The following is an 18461-nucleotide window of genomic DNA, read 5'->3' on the forward strand; positions in this document are numbered from 1 at the left end:
ACAAATGGGATAGATACATGGACAGATAAGACAATGGACATGATGATTGACATAATATGGAGAATATGATGTGCTTTTATGTTGAAAGCAACTGAGCTTATTCAGGTTAATAACTACTTGAATGTGAATTCAGAGAGGGAAATGAGTGGGCTCCAGCTACTATCTGGAGAGGATATGTGGGATGGCTGACGCATGCAGCTGTTGCTGGAAACAATGTAGTTTACTGTTGACATTATCGGGAGCTCGGCCTTTCTCTGGACACTCGGATATATCACTTTTCAGCCTGCTGTGTGGAAAATGTCTGTGACGTGCTCCTCTCAGTGAAACTAAATGTATCTCCTTGCTGGCCAAATATTCCCATCTGTCTGAGCCTGAGGGCATATTATGTGTGGCTGTTTGCTTCTCTCATACCTAGGTCCTGAAGCTCCTGGTTGTTCTGACGAGCCTTCATCTGCAGGTGGAACTTGTGCTGGTATGAGCAGAGCTGGAGCAGATACTGACAGGTCTTGTTGCTGTCCGTCTGAAACAGGTGCTTAATCTCATCTGAAGTGTTCTGCAGGCAAATCTTCTTTTTCTTCAGGGTGAGAGGTTAAACATTTGAGTGAAAGTGAGGAGCATCTAGTTAGTGAATGAATTACATGTGGCATAGTTTTATTTTTGATAGTAAAGACAAGTGCATACTATAAAGGAAATCTTTTTAGTTTCTCTCCAAGGGAACCTTAGCACCGGGGTCCGATTTCCGTTAAGAACCTCAAAGATGAGCACCCCCTTGGAGTAGACCCCCAACATGATGCCCGTCTGGGACCGCTTCTCAGGAAGTACCCGGTGGAAATGGACCCCATACTCTGTCAGCCTCTGGCTCACCTTTAAGACAATCAAAATAAAATAAATTAGTCTTTCATTCTCACAAATGCATAGTACCGTATTGATTTAGGGGGGAGGGATGTGAAAGTGTTTTAAAACAGATTAAAGTACTTGAAATGTTCATGCAGTCAAAAAGTTTATCATCAGAATGTGATCAGATATGGATGCAAAACAATTGATCTGGTTCAATAAAAAATGATAATGTTATTCAATATGATTTAGTGGCATTTGAATAACTTTTACATTTTTATATTTTTGTGCATGCCCTTTTATATAATAGTGTTATATTTGTATTTATTTGTATCACTTTTGCTGTAACTATGTACATTTCCCCTCTATGAATAAAGGTATTCTGATTCTGATGAAGACGAAAGAGAGGCTTTAGTGGACTATGAATATGGCAAAATGCCGTGCCAGGACTTTTGTTTGTAGTTGACACCACAATTTCTTGGTCTGTTGTCAAGTATCAACTCAAGTGTATAACTTTTTCTGTAAAAATAAAGCATTTGGCACTTGTTCCTGGAACCAAGGCCATTGTGTGCAAACAACTATTCACTGAGTTTGTCACAAAATAAACACTTGTGTAGCAATAACTGAAATATTTTGGGCAGTCTGTAAGAAATCACGATTCCTTTATTCTCTGGTCTTGCTGACCTTGAGAAACTCAAACTCTGCCTCAGACTCAGACGCCCCGTAGTAGTTGCTGTGAAGTTTGGGCAGCTCCTCCTTGATGGTCGTCTGGTCAACTCTATCCAGGACAGACACCGGGAGGTAGTGCTCCAGTCTGAAGTAGGTCTTCCCGTGGAGCTGAGGCACAGGAAGAAACACCGCTATAGGTCAGTTCATGAATTGAATAAGACTACAATTAATTGTGTTCCTGAAACTATTTAAAATAGAAGTCTTTAACTCACAATCAAATTTATATATTTAGCAATCATTTTTATAATATATAAAAATAAAACAATTTCACAATTCAGTTAAATCCAGCATTTTAAGGGTTGGCAGCTGACTAGTAACCCTTAGATGTATTAAAGAGATTCGGTACCTCAGGCTGGTAGTCACTGAATTCAGCCTGCAGTGCCAGTGAAGCTAACAGCATGACACTTTCTGTGTCACAGCGCATCCTCTCCTCCAAGATATCCTTCCTCAGCTGTAGGTAGTACTGATGTTTGGTCATAGCATGCCTGTTGTACACAAATGAATGCACACATATTTGGTTGTCTTATTGTCTATATTGCAACACAAGGGTCCATTGTTCTTTAACAATGTAACTCGCTACCAAAACATATACTTACTGTATGAGGTTGACGTCATCAATAAAGAATTTGATGCGTAAGAAAAGATTAAAAGGCACATCCGATTTCTTCTTCTTAGGGTCCTCCTTCCATCCCTCTGGGGCCACCTTGGTCAGTTTGGCATCAGGTTCAACAAAGAAAAACTCATCATCTGTGAGTGTGTTTTTTAGGGAGAGAGGGTTGGGATAGAGTAGAAATGAATTCATGCAGCAACATTTTGCATCCTAAATGAGTTGTAAAAATGAATTTTCATAGAAATACCACAAATGTCTGGACTAAAAGATAATCAAACCATATCTGATATGCTTAAAATTCAGATTTAATTAAAGACATTTTTCTCTAGGATTAATCATGTGCCACTCAAAGGTCTTTCATGAGAAACCTCATTCCTGAGTGTTTTTCTGTGGGAGGAGACAGTATTTAGTCAACGTGGATCAGTGACAGACCTAACATTGGTTAACTAAAAAGCGCTATGGTAACCGCCACACAACCACACAACCACACAAGTGCACACAATATAGAAGACGGACTACCCCTACATATACCTGACGTGCACAATTCATGCAACTCAAACTACAGATAAGAACAGGCTACATTAGCTACCTCTGAGGTATGCTAGTCCGAAGAGATTGTGCTCCACAAGCCCGATGTGAGCAACCACCATATCGAGAACGTCTTTACAAACGGCCTTGATGTCACAGCTCAGCTCCAGCTTTTGGCCGTTCAGCAGCACCACACCCACCTTCCTCTGCACCTCCTCCACCTTACCACGCTTCTTTTGGGCAGAGAGAGAGTGATGGAATAGTAATGAAAAATAATGCACTTTCTTTTGGCAACATCATAGAATCATTGGAGGAATTAAATGTACTTTCTCACCATGATGGAAGAGGGAACAGATAGGGCAACACACGGCTCACTGGCCATCTTCACAAACTCAGGCCCGTGGAAGTTCTGCCATTGGGGTAAAGATAAAAAGTAATTAGAGAGATCATTACTTGACCCAAACATATTAAAGTATAATATTCAACCTTGGCCTTTGTTATGACAACTGATTGTGCTCATGTTCCCGTGTTGCATTACGATACAAAAACATCTATGATACACACATTACTTATTCACACTGCATGTTGTAATGGCTGCTCTGATTATCTCATTTCAATGACAACAACTCATGTGATGCCTTTTTACTACACCCACTTCCTTGTTGGTACGTTCTGTAACTAGGTCTTACCAGAAGTGGAGGAGCAAGATTCCTTTGCTTTAGCTCAAAGGTTATTGTTTACAAACTGGAAACCCCCCCTCAGCAGAAATTAAATCAATTTAGGATCTACAAAGAGCAGTACAGGAAATATGCCTCGCCTTTGCATGTATAATTAACTAATTAGGAATATAGTTGATAAACAGTATTGGTATTTACTGCAAACATCAGCAGATTGGTTGCTATGTTTACCACTGTGCTGACAGATTTTGTGATAGTACGTGGGATAAATCCAAGCGTAACCAAAAAAACCCACATGTACCACAATCCCATATATTTTTAATTACCGTATGCAGGCTGATAAGAATTATGATTTCCAGTCAGCAATTTGTATTACCAGCACATCCAGTGAGCATAGCAATAACAAGCTAGTTGCCAATGAGTTCAAGTGAGTTCAATTGTACATCTCTCATCACATTTTGCCATATAAACAAGCTTCAAGCAAAGTATAGTCAGACATTGGATGTAGGGAGTTCCCCTTGCAGTGTGCATGTTGAAATAATGTCTTTTAATCACTTTGGGAGTTCAAGAGTTAGCTGTGTCACGTGTGTTTGTTTAAGTGTGGTCAAAAAAAGCTCCAAAGTGATAAAGCACATTTTTAACAAACAAACCGAAATACCGGAAGTTAACCTCAAAGTTGGCATGATTAGTTAAAAACACAGATTGAAGCAAATTCTGGAGTCTGGTAAAGCGTTAAGAGCAAAAACCTTGGGTTTGCGAAGAGGAACAGAAGAGGAGTGGAGGGGGTCCCGAAGGTCGAGCATGGAAGTGCGAGATGGGGCCAGGGGGTCATCTGCAGGGTAGAGGTTGGCCCTGGAGAGCCTGTTGGCCAGGTGGGCCTGGAGCCGCTGCACCTCTTCCTCCTGCCTCTGGAGGAGCAGCTCCGCCTCCACCAGATCTTCATCAGCCGCCCCCTCATACAGCCTGCAGGAGAACAGAAGAGGAGGGCTGGAGTCACAACAGTGCAATATTGTCAAAGAGCTGAATAGAGACAAGTTAGGTCAAGTTTATTAACATAGCATGTTTAAAACAAGCACTTTGACAGTGGCTTTCAATAGATGACAGTGGGAAAATACAAGGCAATATTATCATGAGTGCACAAATCTAAAATAGAATATGTAAGATGAATTTGAAATGAATACATGTGTGTCTTTCTTTTCTTAAAGGTGTCAATGGAGGTATATTTGATGGAAAGAGGAATGCTTTTTAAGCTTTGGAGCTGCCACTACAAAGGAGTTGTCTCCCCTGCCCACTAGCTTCAAACACTGAAAAGTTAAAAGCAGCTTAGGATCTAAGAGGCCTGGAGTTGGAGAAGGGACAGTGTTTTTATCTACTGCCTTTATACAACAAATAAATGAAAGTAGCAGCATGAGGAGAGTTTGTCAGACAATGTGTTCGCACAAAAAGACACCAAATACTAGCTGGAATGCCCTTCTTTAGTGTCGGGGGAAAACAAGCGCTCTGTGCAGAGGGACTGAATGAAAACATGGGCTTTCTGTTAGCAGGCACAGCAACAGCAGGCAGCAGTTCTCCGTAATGCCAGAGATTAAAGAGATAGAGAGTGCTGAATGTGGATGTCACATTAGATGACCTCATTAGTAAAGCATGGGCTGACCCTGCTGTGCATCACCAGCTGTTTGTGGCCCAGAGGACCAAACACCACAGCTTCGTGTGTGGCTTCTCTTCTCTGGTTAGGGAACGGAAAAAGCCAACGCATGCAAACACACTTGATTTAAGACATGCATAATCCTGTGGGGAAACTTGATCCATTTCCATTTACAATAAATCTGGTGGGTGTTATAAGGTGATTCCTAAAATACCACACCATACGATATACAAAAATTGCACAAATGGAGGGATTTCAAGAAGTGATCAATCATAGAGACATAAAACAATTGTAAAATAATCAAATTCAAAGATGTGTAAATATGAACCAGTCTGTACAGCTTTTTATTAAAAGCTTTTTTAACTGATTCAGTAACTTAATTCGCCTTTATAAGAGGGAGTTTGTTACGTCTTTCGTTTAAGCCTTGATTGTGGAACTTCTTGAAATTATATTTTATTATTAAGTCTGAGAGATCTCGTAGAAGAATAATGGGTTCAGAAAGCAAAAAGAAAGGTTTTACCGAGAAATAAACAACTTGGAAATGAGTTCGACACTGCAGTGTCCCTGTGAAGGTTAAGATTTCCATACGAATAAACAAACTACTAGCTGTATGCTGGTTACTTGGGAGATAAGACACAACACTGGTACCTTGTTTGTTAAATTGCCATCTGTATACAAATGTGAGTATTACCTGTGCCTGTTGTGACTTGTCAGCGACAGGGCATCGTGTTCAGAGGAAAGTGCCAGCTGGGAGCCAAACCTCCTCACATCGCCTGGTTTCTTAGCTGGAAGAGACATGGGAGTATCAGCTGTGTACAAACAAACACACACATACAGTAGTATTTGTTTTTCACAAGTACACAATCAAACACAACCCTCCTGATGCAGACACCTACACTTTGGAGGTGAAACCAGGTCAAATTAGAAGCAACAAACAATATTTCTGTTGTCCTCTTGAAGTAAATTGCGTAAAAAGAAAAAACACCTCAGCATTACAGCAACAGTGTGTCACACACTACTGAAATATACTGAGACAAGTTCTGCCCTGTCTAGTACATTAAGAGCCTTTTTATGTCTTAGAAGTTGGGATTGGTCGTGCTTTCGAGTTGAAAGTAATTCATTCTCTTTTTTTTGGAACACGTTTAATATATTTGATCCGTCTCCAAATGAAATTGGCACGGTTTCCATTGGTACGTCTAAACTCCCCACAGCTGCCTGAGCTCAATGTCAAGCTTTTGTCCAAAGGTGATACCCTTGGGTATGGTGAGAAATTGAATATAAGTACTGCTTTTGACCTTTGTTAAGTCAGTCTTGAGCTGCACTGACATTCTTGAGTAAATTACTTGAAATTAGTAAACACTCTGAAAAGATAAATGGAAACTTGAAATCCCACTTCATGTAAAACTTCCAATTAGAGTACAGTACAGAATAAATCTTCTGCATCCCAAGAGTGTGTGAGAGTTGTTGTGATATTTATATGTTCTTGATATGTGCCACACTTTTTAAATACATCCAACTTGTGTCCGCCTGTGACCATTGAATCCATGTTTACAGTGAAATTAGGCCTTTTTACTAACACAATAGAGGGTCTGGGTTAAGTTATAGCTCAGTTTGGACATATTCAATCTGAGCTGCTGCTGTGTTTTGCTCATTGGCAATCCTGTTTCCCACACTATTAAGGTGTTGAAGTATTGACTCTGTTGCGCAATTTCCTTTTGCACTGATAATGAAGGCATGTTACCTTGTGCAATCCTACATAGTTGAAACCATGATCTAATCCCATTAGCAGCACCAGATAAATGACGGACAGCAGCTCCCAAGAGGGGGTGAAGCAGTGCATTTTCTGCCCGCTAAGTGTGTCCTATGAGGTTTGGCATTAAGATAGCAGGGAATCTGGCTTTAGACAGATAACAGTCCACTGTCAATGGAGACAAAGAATAACAGATATCCTTTGACAGTGGCTTTCAATCCCAGGCTTTGTTGCCCAGGCTACTGATGGTTTTCTTGTGAAATGACTCATTCTCCTTTCCAGGTGAAAACAAGTCACAGATAAGATGGTCCATGTGAAAACCAGCAGGGTCTTAGATCATCAGGAACATGACAGAGAACCATTCAGGTCGAGTTTGGTTTCTCCTCTTTACAGATAACAGACAATTGTGTACTTAAAAACTAAGAGTTGAGTTATTTCAAATATGTAGGCTATTTCAATATTGAATTCCTACTTCAGCTGCATTTTTTCCAGGATAGGTATTGTGTGTCTATTAGGAGAATAACTATGATGCTAAAGAAGTCTTGTACCTTGTCTGTAGTCTGGATCCGAGGAGGTCCCAGAGGGGCTTTCACTGGATGAACTGTAATCACTGTTGTACCTCTGATGAGTGTGGACTGGGTCTGAGGGAAGAGAAAGACCATCAGACCATTTTATTAAAAAAAGAAAGTACAAACATGCACTAACATAGGAGGTTGTCAGCGAAATGATGAAATGGATCAAACATTAACTTCATGCACATGAGAAAACTCCAAAAAGGTTATATGGACTTGTTTTCAGTTTGTGAGGAATGTTAAGGTTTATTTCCCAATGTCACGCAACATAGAACACATTTATTACACTTGGACAGCAGTTAGACTGACAAGCTACTGTTTTTCTTTTACAGTACTTGCTCAAAAGAGACAGCAGCGCTAAACCAGAAGTCTGAAGCACACAAAGCAGGTATTAGTCACGCTGTTGGTAAACACTCCTTATGAAAGACGGATGTAACTACACTGAAAAGCAGCTTCTACACAAGTGTCTGCAGGCATGCCTCCTGTCAGGTCAGAGGTTTTTTTTCTTTTAGGGTTTATTCTTTTGTTTTGCTTGACAGGATGAACCACAGGAAGTACCAACCAGCTCACCGCAATGATTAACTTTTCTCTGAGCAATGCTTCATAGAAACCTGTGGTACAGCTGCCGGAAAACACTAAAACATAGTTTCAAAACAGTCGGAACCTTGATATAATGTGTCATGTGTTTTCCCGTCTACGATTACATATAACTTGAAAGTCCTGCTCTTCAGTATCAGCTTCACAGCTTCAATGAATGAACGGCATTTCCGAGTCATTGCTCAGGCATTTAAGTTCAGAAGCGTTTCACAATACGACATGTCTTTGTAATGAAATCTATCTTACCTTCATAAGTAAAGCGCGTTGTGCCGTGCAGCAACTAAAGTCTTACTAAGACAGAAAAGGAGTGGTCAAATGTCCCCAAATGTTTGCTAAGTGAGCAATGACATATGCATTAAAAAAAGTTACACAAGGTAACAGTCTCTTCTTTGTCATTTATAGTGATTCACCTTCTTAGCTTCACCAATGCCAGTAGAAATACATTTGCTTAAACACCCACACTGACACCTACATGCACTGATTCACACACACTTGCACAGTCACCTGTCCTACACTCTCTGCTACATTGCTATGTGTGCAGTCAGGATCCGTTTGGAGACCTACAGGGTGAATTAGGGAAGAAAATGCAGAGATAAAATCAAACCCATTTCTGACACAGCATAGGTTGACCACTATCAACAGGATATCCCAAAATTGGATGGTGAAAAAATGTTTATGATCTGATTACAGCTCAGAAGGAAAGGGAAACGAAAAAGGATAAATATTTGTGGAAATAAGTGTTTGCATGTGCTACTTCATTTTGTGAAAGTAAATTAAAAGAAAATATAATAGAAACAACACACAGCAACATTTCATTTAATTCTACTAATAATTAGTCTCCATTATATTACTCTTAAAGGTAGGGTAGGTAAGAATGGAGAAACCAGCTTGAGTGCGCTAGAATTTGAAAGTACACAACCGAAAATAATCTGCCTCTTCCTTCAGACTTCCCTCCTCCAACACACACGAACGCGCACATGACCAATGAGGGCACGAGATAAGTGTGTGCACAGATGGAAGGCTGACAGGCAGGTAGGCCATCCAGTTATTTTAGCCGGGCCGGCTCAGATGATTGGTCGTGCTTTTTACAGTACCACGGCTTCCACAGATGACATTTTTTTATGTATTTATTGTCAAAGCATTTCATTTATTCATTGCTATCGGGATGTTAAGAGCATTCCATGGAATATAACAAAAAGTGTTTCAGAAGTGAATTACCTACCCCACCTTTAATGCCTCTTTATAAACCAGGAATACATTGAGATTTTCCCAAAAAGACTTGCATTAAAAGGACATCCTCATCATTAAAAAAAAAAAAAGTTTGAAATGCCCTAAATGCTATAAAATAAAACACTGAAAAATCTGTTTGTTGAACTTCAATTTGTTGGATGAGTTGTTTTTATCTGAAGTGAACGTTTACTTTTTTGACGATGACAATTGTAAGTAAAGATCTTGTTGTATTTGCACAGCCTCAGCCTATCTTGTATCATATATAAACCACATGGGTATTAGATAGCATGATATCATGTTGCATATTGAGGGCAACCTCACCAAAAAGCTGTGTCTTTCGGAGTGATTTCAATTTGTTTCTGGTTGTGCCACAAGTGTCTGATGTAGTTGTTGGTCAGTCAAAATGAACCCCAGGGTGGATAAGGATATTTAGAGAACCTCAAAAACAAAAATGGTATAAAAGAAATGTATCATGACTTCAAAACACCCACTGCACCTCAAAGCAGTGAGGGGGAAGAGAGGAAGAGGGTCACAGCTAATTAAACAGATTAACAGCTAAATCTGTCTATGTTGACATTTCAGTGAGCAAGGAGGCAGAAGGGTTAGATAGAGTAAGTGATGACTCGGATAAACAAGAACTGCAAAGCTCCTCCTCAAAGATTACTATCGTTTCTTTCCAGGAAATATATTCCTCTTCCACCCTAAAGGAGTTCCATTGGTAAGTAGCAAGCATGCGCAAACATCAACTCAAAAGGAGAGTGAACTAAAGTTAGGAAGAGAAGGCTTTCAGTCAGTCAGAACATTCTAGTAGTGATTAAATACATGGTGTACGGCTTAATGAGAGCAGAGGAATAGTCTCATGCTTCAACTTGCTCCGTCATGTCTTTTTCTCTGTAAAAGGGAGTCATACTCATTTTAACTGGAAGAGCAGCTTTTTTCTAGGGAACAATTATTTCAACCTGCACATATTTCCTCGCTCGTCTCTCCTCCCTTTGCCTTATCTTATCATTTTCTCTCCCTTTTACTCTTTCCTCTCTCCTGGATTCCTTGCAGAACCAACACTTCTCCACGAGTACACAAACAGCTCCTATAGGCTATGGCCTTTTGGGGCGTTCAAGCTGTGAGGAGACACAAACTCAGACTGTGAGGTTATTTAAAGTCTGGAGGTCTAGGCAAGAAAAAAGAAACTTCCTTTAAAGCAAAGACTAAAATGGATAATAGCTAACAGAAACCCTCAAGACTCCTCTTGCCAAGTCATGATGACTCAGAAGAAAAACATACCATCTAGATTTTGTGAAAGTGAAAGTTTAAGTGCACATAGTGAAAAAAGAAATCAATGGAAAAGTCTTTTCATAAAACTAATGCACAGCTTGTGAACCTTTTATAGGGTTTTTATTTTTAGACATCATGCATAATGTGAGGAGGAAATTAATCAAAAAGTGTATTAAAATTGATCATAAATAAACCCTAATGCTTTTCATAATAGCCTTATAATCGTTCCTGCTGAAACCTTTGGAGTCAAAACACCACAAACACATTTTGGGTTATGTGTTTGTTTTTGTTCCCTTGAGGCAGCCGTGCTCTGTGTTGTTGTCCAAGCTGGACGCACCCCAGGCACAAAGCCGCATGACCTGCTGCCAAGTGCCGGAAAGGTCCAATATGGTTAATAATGTTTGGAATTCCCTCATCCGCTAAGCATGACTCCAATTACAGCTTCTAGGTCTGCGAGGAAAGCTTTTACTGATTGAAGCACCTTGTCACCAAAAAGGAGGAAGGGCTGCAGACGCGCCGGGGTGAGACATAGGGGGACAAGGTATAAACATGCCCATGCACACACAGGCATGCACACACACATTGTTTAGTTATGTTTTTTTGATTGAGTATGATTTGCAAACGCACACACACACAGACGGCATAGCTCCAGTGTAAAAACTGGGTGAAACCTGAGAGCACTGACCACTGCTGCGCCATCACTTTCCTGCAGAAAAGAACAGAAAAAAGTAAGAGAAAAAGAAAGAAAAGAAGGTTTCTGCCAAGTAACACATCCACGGGGCCCTGCAAATGGGCTGTGCTCAATTAGACCCCATTCATACTACAGCAAAAATAGCTCTGGGATGGAGTAAAAACATATTTTGGCTCATGGTCGACCTCAGTCAGTTTCGATGGTAGTAAGAATTCCTTTGTGTCAGCTTGGTTTCTAACATAAACCATAATTTAATATCAATTAAAAACTTTTGGCACAAAAGAAACATAGATAATCCGAATCCAATTTGAACTGAGCAAGAAAAAGCAAACAATGGCTATCTCAAATTTTTTTTTTTTTGTTCTGACACTTCAATGCGCAACGAAGTTTAGCGCCTCTCTTCACAATGATATGAAATAAAAAATGCCAAGTGCCTCTGATTACAATCAGCAAAAGGCAAAGGGGAGGAAGGGAAGGCCGGACTTGCAGGGGATGAAAAGCCACAGTCAGAGAAGAATGCCGTCAGTCGGTGGCTCGACGAGCAATAAAAATAGCTGCCAGAAAGGCAGGGAGGCCGGAGGTCGGTGGGAGCTGGAGAGTGAGGAGTATGTGAAACCAGCGGGAGAAGGAAAGGGAAGACGAGGTAGAAGACAGTGCTTTATTATATTAAACCATTCATCCCTCGCGCTCCTAAAAAAAAAGTCTGCAGATGGCCAGCAGACGCATGTAGCCACTTATGACCCTGCATTAAACTAGCCTGCCTATGGAGACTTTACCAAGAATTCAATAAGCTCCCGAGGGAAATGTAAAGCCCTTGCTGCTGACTGCTGAAGTGCTAAACAATTATATTGTGTGTGTGCTCCGTCTAAGCATGTGATTACACAGAGATTGTTTTTTTTTGAGACTGCAAATACCTTGCACGTATGCGTGTGCTTATATCTGTGTTTTTGCAGTTGTATGTTATGGAAAAAAAAGAAAGGGACTTGGCAATATAGCATGAGTGACAGTTAGGAGCAGGCTAGAATTAAGCTGGCCTGTAATTAGAATCAGTCATTTGGAAGCCTCGGTACCAGTGACTCATACATTCTGTCCAAACACTGCTGCACAGCCACCAACACAACTTCATTCGAGCCAGCAGCAAGCTCTCACGCCACATGGTAGTTAGAGATGGACAACCTTTAACTACCCTGGTGTCTTGTTATCCCCTCAATGTCACCTTTTCACTTCTCAGGTGAGCCACTAACTTCCTGCAGCTGATTCACCCAAACTGCTTTACACCATTTGACTGCCTGATAGATTATTTTGAACACCCAGTTGACACTTCCTATATATCTTTATGACACAGCTGGGATCTTGAAAGGATATGTTATAAAGAAGATTTATCATTGTCTCAGAAGCAGACTAAAGCTGTGAACTTTGGTTGGGGTTTCCCCTTTGAAATCGTGCTCCACCTCATACATAATATGGATGTAGTATCCTTAAATGTCCTCACTCAATGTTCTGACACATTACACGATAAAAAAAAAGGACAAATCTCCTTATCCTTAAATACTTCTGACCAGGTGATTGTTGAGTGTATTCTGTCAAACTGAATAAAAAGGAACCAATTCAATATCTGCATGAAACTGCAACAAAGGCTATGTGGTGGGGTTTTTAAATGTTGCAGAGTTGAACAGCTTTTACATTGAAGTCAATCATTTTAGAAGTCTCAACATTTCATCTTTACAAACCTTTGACTGAAAGAATGGTGCATTGCTATACTGCTACTAACAGGAAGTGACAACCAGGACACATTTTGATAGACAGATTCTCCTGGAAGTTATTCAAAGTTTGCACTCAGGTGTAACCAGGAACATGAAAATAGAGGGCTTCATCGAGATCTTCAAACGCTGAAGACTTTTTTTTACGTCGGTTTCTGAAAGCTTTGGGACAATCGGACAAGCACTTCTGATGAATCATACTGGCGCCTTAAGAAGCAAGTCAATGCAAGAAAGACCATTTTAATGAAACTTTTAAGTTAGAAAAGTATACTCACCATCCACTGCTTGCCTTAGCACCTGCAGTTTCCTCTGTCTCTCCTTTATCCTGTCATATGCGCCAGTAAGTCCCGATCCCACTGACAGGGCCGAGTGGTGATGAGGCTTCCTGCTCTTCAGCCCACTGAACTCAGAGAAGCGAGACTCCCTCTCCCTGGATGACCGCAGGGGGGATTTGCGCCTGCCTATGGAGTGGGAGTTTATGATACTGCTGCCCCTCCGCGCATCCTCCAGAGCCCCAAAACGAAGAGCCTCTGGGTCGATGCAGGCCAAGTCCACGGAGGAAGCCCAGTTCTTCTTGGCCCGACTAGGGGCCAGGTCCACGCTGTGGAAGGCTAAAGACCGCCGGTCCAGTTCCACAGGGCGGCCCTTTTGCTGCGGGTGAAGGGGGTGCAGATAGGGGTAGGACAGCTGGTGATGGAGTGAGGGGGGTTTGGGGTAGAATTCTGTGGGGGAGTCAGAGTTGGGGTGATAGTCAGATGGGTAATACTGATGGGCTGCCCCCTCATCCCCCTTCAAAAGGTCCTGGATGGGCAGAGAGCCCATGGAGCGACTGAGGCCCCGGTTCAGAGACGTCTGCTCCTGACTCCTGGCTCTGTAGCGCTCCAGAACCCTGGGGGCGGCGCTCCTCCCTGAGAACAGGAGAGATCCAAAACCTTATTCAACTGCGAACAGAAGCTGACATTGCCAGAACTCATTTTCCTTACATAATCCAGCAAAGAAAATAATTGAGCAGGTCTTCAGAGGAAAAGATGAAAGCAGAAATAGATTCTTAGCACATTTACTTTTCACATTATAATGAGAGATAATCTGAAATAGAAATTATTCTGAGTGAGTCACGCACATTACTTTTAATACAGAAAGAGGTATTTATGATGAAAGGTGGACCTAGAGAGGGATTAAAAAGGATTTGAAAAAATATAGCATGCTTCATTACGCCAAAGTGCCTGTGCAACCTGGCATCGATTTCCAACAGCATCAGCATGACACCGTATACTCCCCTCCTTTGCTCTGATCCCCTGGCTTGGCCTCAACAGACTGAGCACCTGCTGCAGGCCTCTATAATAAAGATTGGAAAAGCAGCTGCAGTATATGGATATTTGTGTATAAACACAGTTTGTCCTCAGATTCCTTATCAGTCATAAATAGAAATGATGTATACGTTACTGTTTTTATTATCATTACTAACCATGACACAGGGCTCGTCAGATTGATTTGATGGATGTGTTTACTTTCTGTACTAAGGATCTTGGTTATTTCCTACTTAAAATCTCCTCATATTCTATTAGTGTTTTTCCCATGGTTGGATTTTAAGACAAATATTTAGAATTAGTAGAAGCAATATTTAGAAATTAAGTTTCTGTTAAAAAGCCCCAAGGGGTGTTTATGAAGCAGCCATTAATGGAAAATAGAACTTTATTAAATTTGTTGGAATTTAACCAATAATGGCTTGAAGAAAATACAATTAAGAAAAATAGCATGCTGTTCTTGACCCATAAGGGGAACCAACATTTCTGCATACAGTCTTTTTCGTTAAATACCCCATTATTATTATTAACAACGCACCACAATAACAAACCATTTCTGGCACAGCACAGCCCATCTATCACTGTGTATTTAGTGAAACTGAATAATGAATGTTGCTCTCTTTGGTTGTCCATAAATTCAAAGTTGGCCTTTCCAGACAAGCTGTGAATACACTGCTGCCAGTGACAGCTCTTGTTTCTGAGTGAAAGAGACAAACAGAAGGCAGACATGTACGTGTGCAGGAGCAAAAACAAGAGAAAGAGATGCAGAAATGAGAGAGAGCAGGGGGAGAAGTTAAGAAATAAAAAAAAAAGCGCTGTATGCGGGGGTTTAATCTACAAAGCATATGCTTGGTTTTAACAGGGAAACAGATCAAAGACGGACAGGCTGTCTTCCAGGAAGCACACACAGAATAGATGGAAAACAAAACGAAAACACAGGATGTCTTTTATTTCTTCCAGAAGTCAAGTGTTGCCAAAGTTGTCAGCTAATACTTCTATGAACTACGCGATGAATACATGGAAACATCAAATATCCAACGTGAAAAAAAGAGACAATGGCTTTATTTCCCCTAGCTGGAATAACAACTACTGGCATACAGAAGGGAGAGAGCCGCTCTTTGAGAAGAGAGGAGCTTAAGTACTGAGTAATACTCTTTGCATGTACTTTCCCTAGGGCTGGCTGCTACTCAGCCAGGGAAACAAAGCACTGATACAAACAGCAGACCAGCAGCTTCACTGGTGACTCCAAAATATGCATCTGTAATCAATGCCATGCCGAGCTTACATAATCGGGACAACAGCCATGTTTGTGCTGCGCTCTCCTTTCCATGGCCTGGAAAAATGTTCTCTCAGAAACCACTGGGAAGATTTGGTCATATTTTCCTGAATTAAATCCGATTCGAGGTAGCAGCGATTACGATTCTTTCCAAGAAAGTGAAGGAAGCAGAAAGTGAGGATCTAATGGATGAATAACTTGACAACCAGGGAAGGAATTAACATCAGATTTTCTTAACATAAAAGGAATAAGATACATTCTTCCAACTTCCAAACTATAAACAATATGTCCACCTACAGATTATCATCTTAGACCTACTTATGCAAACAATTCTCATTATTATTACCTCAACAGAACTGACTAATCTAGGTTCTGGGGATTTGTTCTTGTTCCAGACAGTGTGCCACTCAAATGAAAACCATACAGAACTTAGGTTAACAAAAAACAACATGTGTTTTGGAAGATTAATAGAAACCAGACCCCTTTATCATGAAGCATCGGCAGCCAAGAAATCTGAATCACTGCGTCAAGAAAGTACTCTTTCCACACTTGGGAAGATCCTTTGGAAACAAACCAAGCACATACAGCTTTGTGTTGAGTGAGTGTGTGTCAGCTCATCTTACCTGAGGGCAGGCCCTTTCCTCTCAGCCTCTCCCGAATCTCATTACTCCGCTCTGGAAGAGACTCTCTATCAGTCAGCAGACCGTCCAGCTGAGAGAGTAAAGGGGAAAGAAAAACAAAGAGCGGGTGTGAAAAAAAGCAGGACAGAGCAAGGAGAGGAAAAAAACATTCCCTCCGAGTCATCCATCCTGAAATAATGTTCAATCAGCCTAAGCCCCATGAACTGTTGCATAATTCACAAAGTGCTGCACTTAGACAGAGCAAATAAGTGTATTTTAAAAATTGCACACAAATATTGAAAACAGGAATGTTGTATTCGACCCACATAATAAAACTGCTTACCTGGGAAAGGCTGCCCAGTACCAACCGGACCAGTTTTCTGATATAGGAGAAGGGAGGGTCACAACTGGAGTTTCTAATGTGTTTGCTGCAGATGTCCAGCACCGTGCGCAACGACATTCGACTCAGTGTAATATCATCACACATGTTGAGAAGCAGGCTGTTCAGGTGCTCCCCCAACTTCATAGGCTGCAGAGCAAACATAGGGAACAAGGTTAAAATACAAACAGGGACAGGAACAGGACGAAATGTAAAATCTCCATTTGGTATCTCTAAATCTGATATGTGTTATCAGGTTGACTTCCATTATGTTCAGATACGGAAAAGATAAACCTCGCCAGCATGGCACAAGCCCATCACCTACTTTAAATGTCAACCTACTACATGTTTTAGCTTAAAGGCCTAAGCTAAGCCTCGATTTAAGTCAAAGTGATGTAAAATACTTTCCATCAAAACATGTAAAAACACAGTAAATGTGTTAATTCAGTGTCAGTGCACACATGACTTTATGCTGGTTTGAATCTGGTTGCTCTTTTGAATAATACTGAATGCTATTTGTGGAGTGTATTAAATAAATAAATGTAAATGAAAAAAACTATTTACATTTTGTGAGTTTTCACACGTCACTGCCACATTTGAGCATATAATATAACAAAATGGTGGATACATTGAGGAAACTGGCCACTGTCAGTGTCTATAAAGCTGTGTACTTTATGTCTTCATGACACTTTATCTACATGCATTATGTACAACGTGTATTTGGCCAAGTGATTGTAACAAACTGTACAGCTACTGTACCAAGGCCACAGCCCTTCAATGAGACTGAGTGGATGGCAAGCAAGAGTGTGAGTCATCTCTATCCTGTGGGCGGTCCTTTTTCACAAATTTGAACACTTTGGGTTTTACACCTGGCTGGGATTTTAATGCATTGTGAGCCGAACCATCTCCAGAGGACTTGGCAGATTCAAACACATTCCAGAGTGCATGCGTCTTTTTTTTCTTTATCCAGATGTGATATTTATATACGGATTTCATTCTAAAAGGCAAATTCAAATAACAAATACAACGTCTGTTATCAAGGGTTTGAGGCATTTGGGCTGCAAATAAGCAGAGTTAAAGTGGAATCAAAGCTTCAAAGTGTTGGGCCATTTACATATTAAAGGTAGGGTAGGTAAGAATGGAGAAACCAGCTCGAGTGCGCTAGAATTTGAAAGTACACAACCGGAAAAAATCTGCCTCTTCCTTCAGACTTCCTTACAGAGCCCCTCCTCCAACACACACGAACGCGCACATGACCAATGAGGGCCGGCTCAAATAATTGGTCGTGCTTTTTACAGCGCCACGGCTTCCACAGATGACATTTTTCTATGTATTTATTGTCAAAGCATTTCATATATTCATTGCCATCGGGATGTTAAGAGCATTCCATGGAATATAACAAAAAGTGTTTCTGAAGTGAATGACCTACCCTACCTTTAATGAACGTCCATTAGATTCAAGCTCTTGCCAAACAAGTTCACACAATGCTGATTAAGCCCATCGCTGCAAGGAAAAGTCTCTGTATTACGCAATGTACCGAAATTGTGCTCACTATGGCGACTTTCCCTGTGCCTGCACCTCCCTCGCTCCCAGGAGCCTTCTGTTCACCGTTCCTGTGCAACTATTTTTGCTAAATACTTTCATAACACCAAGTCTCTTTTTGTTAAGAGCATCTACTCCAGAAACTTCTTAGGACATACGTATCTTCAGTCAAATAAGCAACAATCTCAACACTTTATTATCATAATTCTGATATGCTTACATCCTGTTTCCTAGTGCCTGTCTGGTTGGTTAGAGTTTCACTCAGAGGGAGTCTCTATTTTTCTGGAAGGGAATTATTCCAGAGCACCCCAGCAGCAGTAATGAGGAAGCGGAAAATGCTGCATCAAGATTTATTCTGCTTAGGCGGTTCTGGTTAGGTTGATTAAACTGAGACGCTTGCTTTTCTAACCTGAAGCAGCCTTATAATGCTCAGGAACACTTTTTG

General features: G+C 40.9%; 1 protein-coding gene across 1 annotated transcript in view; it reads right to left on the bottom strand.

Annotated features, from left to right (window-relative positions):
- The window catches only part of ptpn13 (protein tyrosine phosphatase non-receptor type 13), a 44127-nt gene that overhangs the window by 14437 nt on the left and 11229 nt on the right, over window positions 1-18461 (bottom strand). Inside the window, 13 exon segments of the mRNA XM_034122829.1 lie at window positions 412-574; window positions 682-864; window positions 1519-1671; window positions 1910-2048; window positions 2160-2310; window positions 2763-2934; window positions 3036-3110; window positions 4125-4341; window positions 5715-5808; window positions 7322-7414; window positions 13171-13803; window positions 16099-16186; window positions 16439-16624. Coding sequence (XP_033978720.1) covers window positions 412-574; window positions 682-864; window positions 1519-1671; window positions 1910-2048; window positions 2160-2310; window positions 2763-2934; window positions 3036-3110; window positions 4125-4341; window positions 5715-5808; window positions 7322-7414; window positions 13171-13803; window positions 16099-16186; window positions 16439-16624 — 2347 coding nt within the window.

This window comes from Trematomus bernacchii, unplaced genomic scaffold (genome assembly GCF_902827165.1).
Source record: "Trematomus bernacchii unplaced genomic scaffold, fTreBer1.1, whole genome shotgun sequence".
Classification (NCBI taxonomy): domain Eukaryota; kingdom Metazoa; phylum Chordata; class Actinopteri; order Perciformes; family Nototheniidae; genus Trematomus; species Trematomus bernacchii.